This window comes from Eucalyptus grandis, chromosome 3 (genome assembly GCF_016545825.1).
Source record: "Eucalyptus grandis isolate ANBG69807.140 chromosome 3, ASM1654582v1, whole genome shotgun sequence".
NCBI classification, from domain to species: Eukaryota; Viridiplantae; Streptophyta; class Magnoliopsida; order Myrtales; family Myrtaceae; genus Eucalyptus; species Eucalyptus grandis.
This window is the reverse complement of record NC_052614.1, coordinates 64,871,868-64,889,142: the sequence shown is the minus strand read 5'-3', so window position 1 is coordinate 64,889,142 and position 17,275 is coordinate 64,871,868. Positions and strand designations below refer to the sequence as shown.

At 41.4% G+C, this 17,275-nt stretch overlaps 3 protein-coding genes across 4 annotated transcripts; 1 reads left to right on the top strand and 2 right to left on the bottom strand.

Moving 5' to 3' along the window:
• Positions 1 to 3,530: 3,530 nt before the first annotated feature.
• On the top strand, positions 3,531 to 4,148 carry LOC120292063. The gene has a single exon (XM_039309927.1). It carries the CDS (start codon positions 3,531 to 3,533, stop codon positions 4,146 to 4,148), a length of 618 nt encoding a protein of 205 aa, XP_039165861.1.
• Positions 4,149 to 6,814: 2,666 nt separating this feature from the next.
• On the bottom strand, positions 6,815 to 8,726 carry LOC104438245 (E3 ubiquitin-protein ligase ATL42). Its single transcript, XM_010051343.3, has one exon. It carries the CDS (start codon positions 8,356 to 8,358, stop codon positions 7,102 to 7,104), a length of 1,257 nt encoding a protein of 418 aa, XP_010049645.2. The 5' UTR covers positions 8,359 to 8,726; the 3' UTR covers positions 6,815 to 7,101.
• Positions 8,727 to 11,590: 2,864 nt separating this feature from the next.
• LOC104438244 (ninja-family protein mc410) lies at positions 11,591 to 15,254 on the bottom strand. 2 transcript variants are annotated; one of them, XM_010051342.3, is made up of 4 exons: positions 15,080 to 15,254; positions 12,929 to 13,990; positions 12,077 to 12,358; positions 11,591 to 11,983 (listed from the first exon to the last, which is right to left on the bottom strand). In XM_010051342.3, exons 2-4 carry the CDS (start codon positions 13,881 to 13,883, stop codon positions 11,901 to 11,903), a joined length of 1,320 nt encoding a protein of 439 aa, XP_010049644.1. In that variant the 5' UTR covers positions 13,884 to 13,990; positions 15,080 to 15,254; the 3' UTR covers positions 11,591 to 11,900. The 2 variants fall into 2 exon arrangements, with proteins under 2 accessions (XP_010049644.1, XP_010049641.1); XM_010051339.3 differs by having other exon boundaries at positions 11,591 to 12,358; positions 15,080 to 15,253.
• Positions 15,255 to 17,275: the final 2,021 nt, after the last annotated feature.

Sequence of the window (17,275 nt, the reverse complement as noted above, 5' to 3'; positions counted from 1 at the left end):
GAATGGAGCTCCATGTATCGGTCGTGAGTGCAATCCTAGAATTAATCTGTCGAAAATAATTCTTCAAAGAAGTTCTTTCATCTATATATAACTTCATGCAATCTTTTGCCACTGTGAAACGTGATATATGTTTGAAAAGAGGCTGTAACTCACTAACAAACTCACGAAATCCAACACGCTCAACCAAGGAAAAGGTTGCTCATCACTAATGATAAACCGAGCAAGCATTCGCCTACAACGTTCTTGATTAAACGACCATGTTGATAAGATACTACTAGTATTAGAATCACCTCCTGACTTGCTAGCCATGTCTACATTACGTGGCATAAAGAATTTCTGTCTCTTATCTACATTACGGGGAAACCTCCTACATGTGGTCAAGTGCTTCCTCATCGCAGAAGTACCGTTAGCAACACGATACGTAAGTATTGTCCCACAATGTATGCACTTCACTTGAATTGGTTTTCCATCCTTATCATTGATTCTTCTATAATGATTCCAACATTTTGATGTATATTTCTTATCCTGAGGAAGATGAGAACCAGGTACCTTACTCATGGCACTCGTACTAGGGGGTGCCTCTTCTTCATTTTCATGGTCAGAAAATTCCAATTCCGGAGTCATATCATCATGTCCCTCCACCTCCATTGCTTTGCACTACATAACAATTACAGAATATAATTAATTTAGTTGATAACAACGTTAATACAGTATAATACAGCATACCAATGCTGTATAGAAACATAATACGGCACTTTTATACATAAGCTAAGTCTATTATGTTGAAATACAGCATACTAATGCTATATAGAAACATAATACACTACTTTTACACATAAGTTAAGTCTATTATGTTGAAATACAGCATACCGATGTTATATAAAAACATAATACAGCACAAACCATGGGAAAGTAGATCAATTTCAGTCTGTTCATTTCATCGCCTACCTTAACCAGCAAGGTGAAACCGTGGAAAAGAAGGATCAAGAGAGAACTCAGGCTTCTTAAAGAGGTAAGATCTCTTCCTCCTCTTCAGACTGGTTGGTGGATCAACGATTTGTGTCGCACTATCCTTTAAAAACTGCCAAAAGAGAATAAACCTGTAATATATGATAATCATCAAGAGAAACAAGTGAACTTGAATATTAAACTACAAGGGCTTTTTAGAGGCATATCATCCTCGCCAATTCCAACAAATATGGCCATGGAAGATCTCTCTCGCCGGGTTTACACCAGCTTTACAAATTCAAAAAAGACACTGCTTTAACACTTGTTAACCTTTTTTGGAATTAAAAAAGATTTACATTGAAACATTTTGATAGCGATAAAAAACGTACTAATAATAAGGACGTATAAAATGACACAAAATGAAGAGACAACACTATAAAAAAGAGATGCCCATCGAAATCAAAACAGTGAGGATGTTAGAAGAGAATTAAGATAATCCTTAATTCCATGAAAATTGTAATGAATCCGTTCACAACATCATCTCTTTTACATTTAGAAAGAGATTTCCTCCTAATTATTGAGGAGGATTGCATGGAAAACAAACATTAAATTTATTGGTCGCTTCATTAAGCCTAAAAGGACCATTGGCCAAGATCTTCCAATACACTTGTCGAAAAAATATTGGTCCCTAGTTCGCACACATATATTGAACCTGTAATATATGATATTTGCAATTCGGGTGCATGTGCATCATATGCTTGACAACATAATCAAGGCATTAATGATTTGTCATTTACCCTGATCTTATGATTTCCCAAAAGCTAGCCTTGAGCGGAAGAAATTTAATCCTTCGACTTGCTGCAAAAAGAATTTCAGATATCAATCAAATGCCAACTAAGAGACTAATAGAAAAAAAAGGGGTCATGATTTAAAGGGAGAAGCTGAGACAACAATGGAAAGATCAGCACAAGAGAACTGGACCTTTAGCTATTAGAAAACGCAACTAAAGTTTTCCAGTTTCTCCTTTCTTATCCATGTGGTTCAGATGTTCAAACAAGGAGTATTACGGTGATGATCCATCAGACAAAGTGTATCTTAAAGACTGAGTGAAATGCAAATACTTCAGCCTGGAACTCAAAATGCAAGCACAATTGCCAAACTATAAATAATATTTTGACATAGCCAACATGAGAAAGTTATCTGCAAATTCGAATAGATTTTTCTACCAGATGAAGAAACATAGTAAAAGAGTCAGTGCATCTGTCCAGGATAAGATACAGGTTTTATGAATGCAAGCATAGGATGGTTTCATCTTATAAACATTCCAAGAAGTGCTTTTGCCTGTTAGTGGCTCTAAGACTTGAACGAAGCATGCTAGAAGCTTCGATTTTTTAGACATGCCAGCTACAAAAGATCAAAGACATTGATCGAAGCAATGCCAATTTCAGTGGCCTGAGATTCCAATTTCAACTGTTCTGATGCTTTTTTATTCATAAAGAAGGAAGGGACTCTCACTTCCTCTAGCTAATTAACTTCTTGTAGACCGAAGAAATCACAGCCCACAAATTATGCAGTTTGAAGCATAATCAAACGAACTTTCATCTTGATCATTTGCTGAGAATTTTGACGAGCAACACAAGGCAGACAATATTCTAAGCATACGTATGACTTTCCGAATGATCATGGGAGATCTGGGACAAACCACTCGGTGAACCATAATTACAAGTTACATCTAACATCTTTTTCATTAACAGAATGATCATCCGGCATAGCTTTTATATGATACACGAATAATATTAGACATATATAGCTATAAGCAAGCAAATAAAACAGAACAAGGTCGAACAAGCCAACGGATAGAAGAAAGAAACGGGACAAAAGCAGCCAAACAAAGTATGAAGTCCCCTACCATAAGCAACATACCGGAAGGAGAGACGAGCGTTCAAGACAAAAACGCAGAGATGAGTCTAGGAAGCAGTCAAGAAAGTACCCACATTTTACTTTGACTGAGATTAAGTTCCCGATGGCCCAATAAGAAAACAAGCCAAGCCGAGAAACGGTGCTTTCCTCCGAAGACAGCGAATGACTAAACCGGACACGTCCGCCACACAATTAACTCAAAGTCCGGCAAAATTATGAACCAACAACGACCAAAACAAAACGCAGAAAAGAAACTCACTTTATGCTTCCGTTGATGACCTCTTTTCTTAAATACCTCAAGGCTCAAAGCAATGCCACCAAACACACTATTCACGCGCAGCTCCCGCAAGGGTTTTTCATCAATCAAATTAGTGACATTTAATAAATAGTTATCTCACAAGACTTCACAAGGTATTAAGCATCATCGTTAAATCATAAGTAATTGTGCAAATAGCATCTTACCGTCGAGGAGAGCGGAGGTGGCCTCGAGCAGGGGCCGCCGAGTGGTGGTGTCGAGGGTGAGCGGCGGTGGCATCGAGGGCGAGCGACGGTGGCGTCGAGGGCGAGCGGCGAGCTAGAGGTCAGGGGCGGTGCCGTCAAGGGAGAGCAGAGGTGGCCTCGAGCGAGGGGTCGGCCGAGTGGTGGCGTCGAGGTGAGCGACGATGGCGTCGAGGGCAAGCGGTCGCCCGAGGTTAGCGGCCGTGTCGTCGAGGGCGAGAGGAGGTGGCCTCGAGCAGGGATCAGCGAGCGGTGGTGTCGAGGGCGAGCGACGGTGCCGTCGAGGGCAAACGGTGAGCCGAGGTCGCCGCGGTGCCGCGAGGGCGAGCGAAGGTGGCCTCGACCTCGAGCGAGATCAACGGCAAGTGGCGTCGAGGAGACCGGCGGTGGCGCGAGACTCGAGGGCGACCGGCGGTGGCGTCGAGCGAGACGGAGAACGGACGGGCAAAGAGGTCGCCGCGGTGCTTTGTCGAGGGCGAGCGAAGGTGGCCTCGAGTCCTCGACCTCGAGCGAGATCGCCGGCAATGGCTTCGAGGAGACCGGCGGTGGCGTCGAGACTCGAGGCGACCGGCGGTGGCGCGAGCAGAGATGGAGAACGGACGGGCGAAGAGGTCAGCCCACTGTCTGTCAAGGCGAGCGAAGGTGGCCTCGAGCAGAGATCGCGGGCCAGCGCGCGTGGCGTCAAGGGAGACCCACGATGGCGTCAAGACTCGAGGGCGACCGGCGGTGGCGTCGAGCGAGATGGAGAACGGACGGGCAAAGAGAGAACTCAAGAAAACTAAAAGTGTCGTGTGTGTGGACTCGTGGAAGAAGCGAGAGAATATTTGATTTGGGGGTTTTTTGAGCCCTAACGAGGCGGTTCGGTTCCGGTTCCGGTTCCTATGGTTCCTAGTGCCGTTCCGGTTCCGGTTCCGGTTCCTGGCCCGGAACCGGGAACCGAACCGGTCCCTTTAGAACCGAACCGAACCGGAACCTCCGGTTCGGTTCCCCGGTTCCCGGTTCTACCCGGGAGAACCGCTCACCCCTACTTGTAAGGAAACTGAAACCGCTTATCCCTTCCCACCATCGACCAATCGCTCGCCCATTGCCCCCTGTGACTGGCTAGAGGACAAAGAAGAAGAGAGAAAAAAAGAAAAAGAAAAATCTCAAAAAATTGTTAAAAAATTAAAAGAAATTTTATATCACAAAAAAACTTGTGGGGCGTATCAAATTCATTCATTTTCTTTTTATATTCAAGGAATATAAATTTTGTATAGTTACCAAACGTGTTGTTTTATTCAAAAACTTTTTCAAAGATTAGAAATAGAAAATAATTATTTCTAAAAAGAAATTATTCCCAAGAACGTAAATATTATCAAACACTCCTAAAGTCTGTCTAGGAACTTGTTTTTCTTTTTGTTTCTTTCTTTTGTTTCAATTTTTTTTACGACAAAATGATAAGAGCAACAAAACATTTTAGAGTAAAAGAAGAATGAGGACAAGTGAGTAAAGGCGAGTCAAGAACGAGCAAGGGTTGTGAGACTTAAACGAGTGAGGGTGAGCAAGCAAAGGCAAGTCAAGAACCGGCGAAGGTTGTGGAAGCTCGAACGAGCAAGGGTGAGTGTTGTGGAAGCTCGAACAAGCAAGGGTGAGTTGCAAGCAAGCTAGGAGGAGAGTGAGCCGTGAGCTAGAGAGACATGAAGTGTCTAAGCAAGGTTGGAAGGAACAAAAAAAAAAAAAAACAGAGGGAGAGAGAGAGAGAGAGAGAAATATGGAAAAAGATATGAAGAGTTTGGTTCCCGAGCGAGTCTTCACTCAAAATTGAAAATCAGATTGGTTCCAATCGGAACTTAAAATTGGCTCGGTTTTTAGGACGATTTGTTTCATTTTCCTGTGAAAAACTGATCCAATCATACAACCTTAGTTGACGTATTGTACTTGGCCAGTGCCATTCAATCTCATCCGATTGATCAATTGTTTATTAAGTAAACCTCAATCTACCGTAATTGTGTTGTCAAACAATGTAACTTATACATTTGGTGACAACTTAGTGTAAATTATAGCATCTCAAAGTTGGGTCATGTAATTTCTTGAAAAGTTAATCGTGAGATAGCTATAATGTTTTTCGAGCGTGTTATATAAAAGTTATTAAAGCCTCTTGTCGGAGTTGTGAACGTTGCGAAAAAGTAGTACCCGAGGTGGGCCACATATGTGGTGCACGGCCCATATGTTTGGATGAATTATGGGTCTACGATATGCTCTAAAGATAATTCAGGAGGTGTGTCGCACGAAGAAAAAAGAGAAGGAAAGAAAAACACAGAAAATCACTAGTACCGCCAAAAGTCAAATGTATAAATTGCCAAAAGATAATTAGGGAAAAAAAAAAGAATATGAAGGTTTAGGATGAATTTGGTAACCATTCTATTTCTAAAAGTAACCTCTCGCTTAGAAATAATTTTTTTATGATTCAGGTTTCCTAAACGAGTTTCTAAACATTCGAATGCGTTTGGTAACTGTCTAAAAATTTTTATTTTTAGAATAGAAATGCTTTTAATACGACCCTCAATTTTTTTTTTTTTTTTTTTGTGATTTAGAATTTAATTTAGTTTTTAATAATTTTATTATATTTTCTTTTTTTTTGTTCTCTCTCTCTACTTCTCTTTCCTTCTTCCTCTAGCCAGTCCTCGCCATGGCAATGGCCAGTGACTGGCCACACGAGAGCTAGTGCGATGATATGCTAGGGGAAGAAAAAGAGAAAGAGAAAAAAGAAAAAAAAAACACAAATGGTTTGGGTTTGATTTTGCCTAGGAATAGAGAAGCAATTTTTCTTTTACTTCTTAATTCCGTTTCAAATTTATTTCGAGAACAAATATGTTCTTGTGAACAAAAAAATTATCAAACAGATTTTGTTTTTTTTTTTTTTTTTTTGGTTCTAGAAAACCAAAAAAATCATGCATTATTTAGCAGGTTACCATATAGACATCCTTAAGTGTCAAATCTACCTATACTTGAAATTTAGACTCATTTTGTGGGAAATAAATAATTCAAAAAATATTTTTTTGAAAATGATCATTTGTGCCGCTTATGAAAAATGAATAAACATAAACTATTTTTATCTTTCACGAAAATATTTCAATATAATTATTTTAAGCAATACAAGTGATTATTTTTAGAAAATATTTTTCAAATCATTTATTCTTCGCAAAACAAACGGATCGTTATTTTTTATTTTTTTAAATACAAAACATTACAATTTTGGTGTTTTACTTTCTGTGTATAACAGCAAAAGAGGAACAAGGGATATTTTAAGAGAATTCCAAAAGTAGGGATTGACTGAGTGGCCTCTTATCAAACCAAATCTATAAAAATATTTTTCAAATCATTTATTTTTCACAAAATAAATAAAGTATTACCAAAAAAAAAAAATCAATTTCTTTTTAAAATATGTAACATTAGAATTTTGGTTTTTCTTACTTTCTGTGTATAACTGCAAAAGAGGAACAACAAAGGATATTTTAAGAGAAGCCCAGAGCCAAAAGTAGGGATTGACAGCGTGCTCTTTATCATGCCAATTCTATGTTCCTACTCCGTTCTCTGAGATATTCATGAATTGTGTCCCAAAAAAGGAAAAAAAAAAGGGTAAGAAAAAGAAACAGAAAATCAACAATAATGCAGAAGTCATATCTACAATTTCCCAAAAAAAAAGACAGCAAAAGAGCCTATACATCTTCTGGTTTTAGCCTTAGGTTCTGATTCTCAAGAGTCTTGAGATCTTCTCTCTCTGTTAGCAAACCATTGAGCTGTTCTTCTGGCAATTGGCAGCCACAGCCTTCTCATCCTCTCCTCCCTTGACGACCCCCCACCATTTTCTTGTGAGGAAGCCTCTTGGGTATACCTGCTCTTCCTGTTCAATTCTCCGAGCCTCGACACCCCCGTGATCTCGGACATCGACCTCTTCTCGTCTGGCAGCAGATACTTCGACCTGCCCGTCGCCATCGGAGGAGGGAGGCCCGCCATCAGGACCGGGCTAGTCAAGCTCTTCGGGCCGGGCTTGCTCTCAAACAGTCTCTTCAGCTCCATCTCTTCCCTGATCTTCCCAATTTGGCCCTCGTCGTTGGCTCTGCTGGTTTTGGACTGGCCAGGATTTGCCTCCAGGGAAGAGAACCTGTTGCTTGACGCGGAGCTCAGCATTTCTGAATTCAGGAACATCAGGTCCGAAGAGCTCACATTGCTCCACCTGTTCTTGAAGAACCCGTCAGGCACCAGGATCCTGTGATTGAACTTGTGCAGGTCGCCTCTCGGGTCCTGATCGGCGTTTCTGGCCGCATCCCGGATTGAGACCTCGTCTTCCCTGTCGGCCTTGAACATCCTCCTTAAGCTTCTCCCGATGCCGAACCTGGAGGACCCGCGATTACCCTCCTCCCTTTGGACGAAGAGAAGCTCCGGATTCGAGTCATCGTGTCGGCTGGATTGGTTCCGAAGCCTCATGCTGCTTGAGTAGGTGAAGATCGCCGGGTCCTCCACGCTCAGCCTAAGCCGGCAGATGGGGCAGCTGGAGTGGTTCTCGAGCCAGCGGTCGATGCACTCGATGTGGAAGGCGTGCTTGCACTGAGGCAGCAGCCGGAGGATCTCGACGTCCTCGAACTTGGAGAGGCACACCGCGCACTCGAGCCCTTCTTTCGATCCCCTGAGCGAGGAAAACCTGAAGAAAGGGAGCGACTCAATCGCCGTCTTGTCGATGCCTGATAACTGCGATCTCGACCTCGTGAGCCAAAGAAGAGCTTCCGGGTCGCTATGGATGGCCGATCTGCTGGAGAGACAGTACTTGGCATAGACAAGGAGGATGCAAGCAATCAAGAACATCAGGGAGAGTATTGCCATGACAACCCCGAGGCTCGACTGGACATTCGAGTCATCCTGCGAGATAACCGCTCCCTGGGGTGGGATTTGCGCCTCGACGTGCAAGAAGAAGACCCAACAGAAGATCAAGACGTAGACGTGGGCTCGATTCATGTGTGGATCGGGAGCTGACACTTCGGCCTCGAATGTCGAAAACTCGAAACTCTATACGTGCAGAAACCTTCCTAGAGGTTCTAAATAGAGAATCCTTCTCTGGTTCAGCGAGATCTCCTCATTTGTTCTCACGCTGTTTTATGTCTGTCCAAACTCGTTGAAATCTATTCTCCAGAGGAAGCTTTATTAAAGTCGGAAATTCATGTAGTGACGTAGAGATGGAAGGACTTAGTTTATAAAAACAGATTGGTCAATGACAATGCAAAGACAGTTTCAAAATTCAGAATCAACTGATGCAGCATAAAAAGAATAGATTTATCCCCATGTGAAAGGAGCTAATTGAACTGCAACTCGATATGTTCATTCACCTGAGTGGCAACTGTTCCGAAGTCCTAAATGCAGTTTTGCCCTTCTTTTATCCTTGATTTGCTCTAAATCCAATACATTAAGCTCCCAACATCAACCACCCCTTTTGACACACCATGGAATGACGATTGGAAAGCGGCTTCATCCTCTAGGTTAAGATATTTCCTTGGTCAACACATTTTCGAAACAAATAAATTTTTTTTATTTATAATTATTCGACGTGCCTTGAGAAAAATCATTTAAAGCCCTAATATAAAAAGGCTTGGACGGCTTATCGAATGACTTTGTGATTGACCAAGTGGTTTAAAGGGCGTTGCAAATTTCTCCTTTTCAGTCTCATAAAACGAAAAAAGAAAGAAGAAATTGTCTTCCCTTTCTATATGCCCACCCCAGAAAACAAGAAATGTAAAGGATGCAAATAAGAATAGTCAATGTTTGGGGCGTGCGAAGAGGTAAGCAATTTGAAGAAGTCCTCCAGCCTTTGGGCTCAAGAAGCAGGGTGAGATCACTGCATAGGCCATCGTCCTCATCCAGGCAAAAGACAACCGAGACCGTAAGCAAACGCCAATCTCGATCTACCTTAGTTGTCGTCGATGCTAACATTATCAAAATCGAACAAGCAACAAACAAATTCAAACCGTTGACTTAGGCAGTCTACGAAAATAAGCAATACAAGTGGAGGACGCTAAATTGAGCTAATGACGCCGCATGTTGTTTGCTCGATGGGGAGGGATTATTTAAACCCATGTTAATGTATCTTCACGACAGAAGACAAAACAATAAAATTAGCAACTTGGAAGTTATGTTAAGACGTTTGAGATTCAAGATTCTTCGTGCAACGTGTCGTTATTTAGTTTTTTTTTTTTTTTTTGGGTGCAACAACGTATGTGGACAGAAATCATCCCTAACATGCTCTGCCCAGCTTTGTTCAGAATTGCTTTTTTATGTATTGAGGGAAACTGAAGCAAGTATCAAACAGGTCATGTCAGATTGGTGTATCTTGGTTGACTGACATGCTGGCCTTGAAGAACAAGAGACAGACATGGGGGGTATGATATCCATGTGAATTCGATGATTGGAACCAACTGTTCAAATCTTATAAAATTCACGTGGTACCTACCAAATTGATTTGTTCAAAGTAAACGCATTGAGTACACATACATCTCATCTCATATTCATATTAGAAATATTCTGGCAACATGGTATTCTCGTCCAATTGCTCGGTTTTGCTCTTTGTTCCTATTAAGAAAAATTACGATTTGCATTCGATATTTGAAAAAGATAAACACTTTACTCCCGGCAACCCTTATTTTTTCTGTCTATTACTTTTGGCCGTGTTTCTATGCCCATTTATGAAATCAATCTTTAGCCCTTTTATCTTCTAATTTTGTTGACACATATGACATCCTTAGTTAATAAAATTAGAGAAACTCATGCCGAGAATTACAAGGATAATGTTTGCACGTTAACGTAGTTTATAACGTTATTTATACCAATAATCATAATCATTATTAGAAAGTAGATGCCATTTAACTGATGATATGAGGGTTGACTAACATATAAATTACACGGCGATTGGCGTGGTTATTAGAAAATAATAGATAAAACGAGCGCTTATGCCCATCTTACAAGATGTAATCCGTAACTTATCAAATTATTTCGTTCTTATACCATTCTAGGTCGTGCGTACTATACATGACCAATTATAGAAGAGACAAAACAAAAACTACTTGTCTTAATTATCAGTCTGATCATGTGCAACACTTTTTTACTAAGAAGAACGATCAGCGAGGAATAAACACGAACACAAACATGCGGCGACACTTTCTCCGGACGCACATGAGCAAGACGAACGAGCGGGGAAATAACAGAGGAGGTCGCCAAGGCATTATGACGCAAGGATGACAGATAATTCATGCGTGATGAATACGAATATCTTTTGTCCATGCTGAGAAATAACGGGTAGGATTTGTTTTTGTATTATGTTATCGAGACAGATAAAATTGGAATTATCTCGGATACTCCATTTGTCCGGGTACAGTATTGCAATAACAAAAAAGGAACGAGTAAGATCACAATCGAGACCGGCAATCTGTTACCGCATCTGCTTGATTTACCAATTTTATGAACCAATCTTAATAAGGTTGCATCGGGTAAATGTAATCTCATCCCTGATATAATATTCTAGTTTCTACATTTAGTATCCGTCCGTCTATATCGCAACAAAAGAGTCGAATTATAAGGAGAAACTGCCGGTAACAGAAATCTCCAATTGCCGTCAGCTAATGTTTTGCCATTTAACTATAGTGTTGTCACTTGCCTTAGCACCTTTACCAGTAGGTAGTAAGTGAGATTGAGTTTTCGAATCCTTTTCTACTTAGGTGACAGTAGAAAGATTGCAATCGATCTAACAATTGCATCTCAATCAGTTGGTCCCAAAGATTCCCTATTATTAACTGTTAGAAAATCAATTCCGACAAGAACTATAATAATCCCTGCACATATGGAATTCTCACTACAAGAACCATATTCATCAGCCGTTAGAAAATCAATTCCAACGACTAACAATGCCTTCAGACTCCGGGTATCCAAAGCTTGCTCAATAGGAGAAACACTAACTAACAAGAGCTATCATCATCCCTACATATGCTTTTGGGACACAATGCTTGATAAAAGTGAATGGAGGAGCAGCTCCAAACCTCTGCATATTTTAAGAAGCCAAGCGAACTTGGCTTTGCTCAAGCCTCAAGCATATGAACCAGTTCTTGTATGTGAATACAGAAAGCGGCCAATTGCAGCGCCTGCATTGAGATTCAACTCCGTGGCCCTGAAAAAAGAGTCCTTCAACCCCATTCTAGCAATTAGGTTATCAAGTCAGAGTTAACTGATCTTCAGATAGATGGAATCAATTCGAAATACATAATGCAGAATCCAAACTATTAAATATCACTACTTGACAAGAACAAGATACTAGATTCTAGAACATTATTACATACAGAAACTAGGGGAGTGGGTTACTGCAGAAATTAATTAAACATAAGCAGGCTAAAAAGTACATCGCCAATGAGGTAAATTAGCGAGGAAGTGAGGGAATCTCACTAATATACAAAGCAACACCCTGTTTTCTTGATCAGAGGCCAGAGATAGTGGCCAACAGGGGGCTATCTGGTAAAGCATCAGCTCTGAGCAGAGGCAGCAGGATTGTTGTTCGGGAACGTTGACAAACCAGCACCGCCATCTGGATTAGCTGGCTCCTCTGCTGCATGACGGACAAACTCTTCAGGGGACATGTGGGAACCATGACAAGCGCAAACAATCTTGATTTGGTTCAAACTGAATCTGTAAGTAACACCTGAAATGGTCCTTCCATTTGGGCCAGGTCCAGTAGTAGAAACCCAAGGGAGATTTGGATAGGAACCACATCCACCAAATTTCACTTCTGCAGCAATACCCTGCTTGATAGTAGTATAGTCTATGGAAAAGCCTTCGGCTGTTCCCTTCACATCTTCTTCTGTCCGAGTAGAGGAAGCTTCTTCAGACCTGTGCTGTTTCTCCTCACCTTTGACCAGTTCGGGCATTCTCCCACCATATTGGGTGACCTCAGGTGAAGTACGAGAAACCACTTGATTGGAGGCTGCAACAATTATAGAGATGCATTATCATATGCTAACCTATTAATACAGGCAGACATGAAACACAAGAAGCAGAGAAAGGGAAAACCTTTCATGTTACATATTATGCATAATGAAAACAGATAGTCACAACACCCATCACCCCATCACCAATATCATATGCTATCCCTTTAATATAGCACGAGTATACAGTCTACGAAAGGTCAAAGCCTGAGATGTTAAGGTCTCATTTGTGAATTATGGTCAGATGCTCATAACAACTATGAGTAGTTCAAATATTTGAGGTAGCAATAGCTCATCAGGGCCTTTCATAATAGTGCTTGAGCAGCAACAAAATACAGCCCAAAGATTACTAAACCTTAAGTGAAAAGAATAACTAAACCTACCACAAAGGCTATACAGGTCATGAAACATTCTAGACTAGCGATCCTAATCACAAGAATGCCTGTCATGATTATGAGGTACAAAGACACAATTTTGGAATGGGGACATGTATTCTCATAGCAATATTCCATAAAGAAAACACCGCAATATTGTAACCTTGAAATACTCTGACCTAGCATTAAATTTACCTAAGTTAGGTGGAACTTTGCCTACGTATGAAGAATGCGGCTGTTGAGCATGAGGAATCAAACCCCATGGGTGATCCTTATCCATTGTAGGAAGTTGAACTGATGGGTACCCAAACATCATTGGCAAATTAGCTGAAGTCACTGGCTGTATAACTCCGGCAGGTGGATAACCAGTTGGGCCTGGTGTAGCTGTAGAGTTAGAGTCCCTTGGAGGGACTGATTGGGACCCATTTACCATGTTCATCGGTTGGATAGAGAATGGAATGCCATAACCTGGGTTCCCGAGTTTGAACTCATTTTCTGATGGAGTATGAAATCTCTTCTGGTTTTGCAACTCTGCAGGCCTACGATCAGAGAACCCATGAGCTTCTTTTGCAAGCTCTGGATTGAACCGTTTAGAGCCGTCATCATGGTGTTGGGCCAATCTTGAGGTTGAGCCCTCAACTTCTGAATCTGCCACATCTTCATTATCAGCAGCTGAACCATCTTCTGTTGTTATGGAGATGTACGAACTTTTAGGCTTGTCATGCACATCACCATAATTAACTTCTCTTCCATGCTTATTTTGATAATTTATCTCATCAAAAGGCATTCTCCTTTTATTGCTCGTCTCTGTTTGGGTTTCTCCATTGCTTTCAGAAGGCCTGTAGATCCCAGCAACCCATTGTCCTTTTCCACTCAAATTCACAGAAGCATCTGCATCACTGGATGCCTTTGAAAGATCGCTGAAGAAGTTTTCCGGAGGTTTTGCTGAATCACTTTGAGATCCAGCTCCAGAGTCCTGCTTTTGTGAACCACTTTGTAGAAAATCTTTAAAATCACCAACTATTCTACTCCCCCTATCTTCTTCTGCCGTTGAGTCTGAGGTACCAGTACCACTTTTGCCCTTTAGTTTCCCAGCAGATCCACCACAAGAGAGACCCAAACCAAGGTCAAGGCCATTCTCGTCCTCCATCTTATCAGGGAAGAAGTGCTTTTCTAGAGCGATGGGGATCAGAATCCTTCAGTTATTCAGATTCTTTGTTATCCCAACATCATGATGCAGCATTCCATAATTTTGGCCTGAACAACATCATCCATCCACAATCAAGACATGAGAGACAAGAAGGGTGACAAGAAAAGGACACTGGGTCCAAAGAAGTACATGCACAAATCAATGGGTAGAAGCTAGAAGCAAGAATTCGTTTGATGCATAAAAGATCAAGAACTCATGCACCTGCATGAGGATATACACACAAAAGCATGTACAGCAGGCCTGTACATGCATACATGCGCTCGCAAGATGCATTTCTATTATTGAATATATCAATGGCAAGAAATGTAGCAAGACTGACATGCTTTAGCCATGGATATCAGCTTGTTTATGATCTAGTCATGGTTTTCCTGCCGACACGGGTATGACAAGAAGCGGACTCACTGACAGCAACCTGTTTCTTATCCTAATAGACAGAACCAAACCCGCGTTCCATTAAGCCAAAATAGGGGGTTCTACAAACAAACCACGCTCCAAACCCATATAAACCGGGTACAAAATCAGCTCGACCTTCCCCAATCCCAACCCCCAAGGCTATTTTTCACAGCTTAAGCAATCCGAGATGAATGCAAAGCTCCTCATTTGCCAGGAAAGGAAATATCGAACACAAGAACACAATTACTCAGAACATAATAATAGAAATGGTCGCACTTGAACCAAACCGTCCCCATCAAAACCAATTCACTAACCACGCCGCCACATGCCGAACCCCCCCAGGCAACACGACCACAACGCAATCCAATCCAAGCCAAGCCATTGGGCTTTCGCAATCCGAGGATCCCTCCGCGATCGCCTCGAACCGGGGCGCAAGAACGGCCAAGAACAGCGAAACCCCAACCACAAAAAAAGAGAGAACAAACAATGCGTAACCCGGAAACACCATCCAGCAGCACAGCACGCATCGATCGAGCTCAAAATACCGTAAAAAAAAAAAGGAAATAAAAAAACAACGAGCCGATCAGCGGAAACCGGAAAAAGCTCGTCAACATGCAAGGCCCAATCTTTTTTCTTCCCCATTTTTTTCCTCCTTCTCCCTCCCTCCCTTCCATTGATCTACAAGCAAATCGCGCAGAGAGAGAGAGATATAGAGAGAGAGAGAGAGAGAGAGAGGGGAAGACCTCGAATCGGAGAGGAAGGAAGGCGCAATCCAAATCCGAACCCTAGCGCCAACCGGTGCGATTCAGATAGAGAGAGAGAGAGAGGGAGAGAGGGAGAGAGAGAAGGGAGTGGATTGTGCAACTGCAGTGGAAAAAGAATGGCTAGGAACCAGGGCCCCCCGCTTTTCTTCTGCAATTTCTCTCTCTCTCTCTACTATTTTGGGCATGTGTTTTCCGTGAAAGATTATCCTTCTTCTTCTTCTTCCTTTTTTTAATTTAACTCAAATCAATCATTCAACTCCGACCTTTAAGTTAAGGGAAAAAAAAAATACAAACCAACGTAGCCGCCAAAACTTTTCGAAATAATGCAAAGACCGAAGGGAAAAAAAAAAAAAAAAGACCCAATCGTCCTGAATTTTGGCCTGACGTGAGATTTCGTTCGTTCCCTAAACATTCGATGTAGTCCTTTTTAATCAAACGGAGGAGAAGATTGCCATATGTACCTCAGCGACTGTGGAATGTGACCATACGGTGCCTTGACTTTTTATGATAAAAGCAAATCAGTCATTCGATTCTATTTACAAGTTATTGTAATTAAACTATTTAGGATTGTTTAAAATATTAAAGCTAATATCACCAAAAATCTTAAATTTGTATATTTTAGTCATATTTACCTCAAACTAATTTACATGCTACAAAACTGCCAAACTTGTATATTGATGTCAAGTCTATATGATGCTAGATCCGGATGGCGATGATAGGCCTTCCGGAAGAAAATGGAAATCCAAAGATCCATTCTTCCAAAAATGGCAGGAGAGGGACCCTTCTCATGGGCCACTAGGAGAGGATGAAGAATGATACCAATTTTTTGTGTCTTCTCAAAATTCAAAATCATTGTTTTCAAAAAAAACCATTTGAATAGAAGATCACAACCTCTTTCTCCTATCAAACCATGCTACAAATCCATCCTCAAATGGGCCAAGAAAAATTTGACTTATGATCCAGACATTTTTCAATTATGCAAATCAACATAAAAAAAAATTCCCCTTAAGCCATTTATCCTCTCCCACATTTGCATGTTTAATGAGTTTAATTTTTCACCTTTGGAAAAATTCACAAGTCCAACTAGGTACAGTCACCAACCCAACATTCCCAATCCCATTAAAATTAATTCTAGTGAAACTACTAGAGAGCTTGATCCCCAGAATCCGTCCTAAATTGGCAAACAAAAAATACCTTAGTCAAAACAAGGGCCTTACCACATTGAGGTAGAAAAACAAGTAGGCTTCAATGCTCTCAAAACTCAAGTGGCTGAAGTCTATACCAAAGTGGGAGAAGTCAAAACTCGAGTAGATCGTGTCCATCAACAGGTAGATCAAATCTCAGGGATCTAAAACAAGCTTCTTCAACTTTATTAAACAAAACTACAAAAAAATAAAAGCCGGGTTAGTAAGACCTAAATATTACCTTGATGATCAATCAGTTGAAGTAGAAAGACTTTAGAAACAGATCAAAGAACTCCAAACTAGCCAAGAGAGGAAGCACAACTCTCTTCTTCTACCTCTATCTTTGATTAATTATTTTCCTCTTCATGGGAAAAAATTTCATTCCTCCTTTTGAGTTCTATCACTACTCCATCCCTTCTGTCTCTTTCTAGCTTAAACCAAACCGCAGGCATGACGTGAGGGCCATCAAAGAAAGGTTCTTGGCATAACAAAAATTGAAATCTACAGCCAAATATCAGCAGAAAAATCAACAAAATCAAAACAGTTTGAGGCTCCACCATTTGACCCTCCATCTTCATACATGATTTCCAACCCCTCAGTGTTACCATGGTAGGCTGTGATAGAATCCAATCTATACAAGATTCATACTCTGAAGCCTCTGGGTCTAAGGGGGTGTTTGGTTGGGCATTCCCAATGGGCTTTGGGCCCCCAAAGCCCCTTGGGGGGAAATTTTGGGTGTTTGGCAAAGGCTTTTGAATGCCCATTTGCAAAATGTGGGCATTTTAAATGCTGAAAGCTGAATGCCGAGGGGGGACCAGCTTTGAGCATTGGGCATTCCGGAGATGCGATTTTACTGTTCATCGGTCACTGTTCATCGTCTCCTCCGCTGTTTGCCTTCTTCTTCGCCGTTTGTCTTCTTCTTTGCCAAAGGCGGCGGCGCTCAGCTACGATCTGGCCGCCGAGAAGCCTCACCTGAGGTCGCACAACCTCA

Coding starts and splice junctions, on each gene's coding strand:
- LOC120292063 (XM_039309927.1), top strand. CDS start 3,531: ATGGCGTCGAGGGCAAGCGGTCGCCCGAGGTTAGCGGCCGTGTCGTCG.
- LOC104438245 (XM_010051343.3), bottom strand. CDS start 8,358: ATGAATCGAGCCCACGTCTACGTCTTGATCTTCTGTTGGGTCTTCTTC.
- LOC104438244 (XM_010051339.3), bottom strand. CDS start 13,883: ATGGAGGACGAGAATGGCCTTGACCTTGGTTTGGGTCTCTCTTGTGGT. Junction 12,359..12,928: donor CAAAGTTCCACCTAACTTAG/GTAAATTTAATG, acceptor TAATTGTTGCAG/CCTCCAATCAAGTGGTTTCT.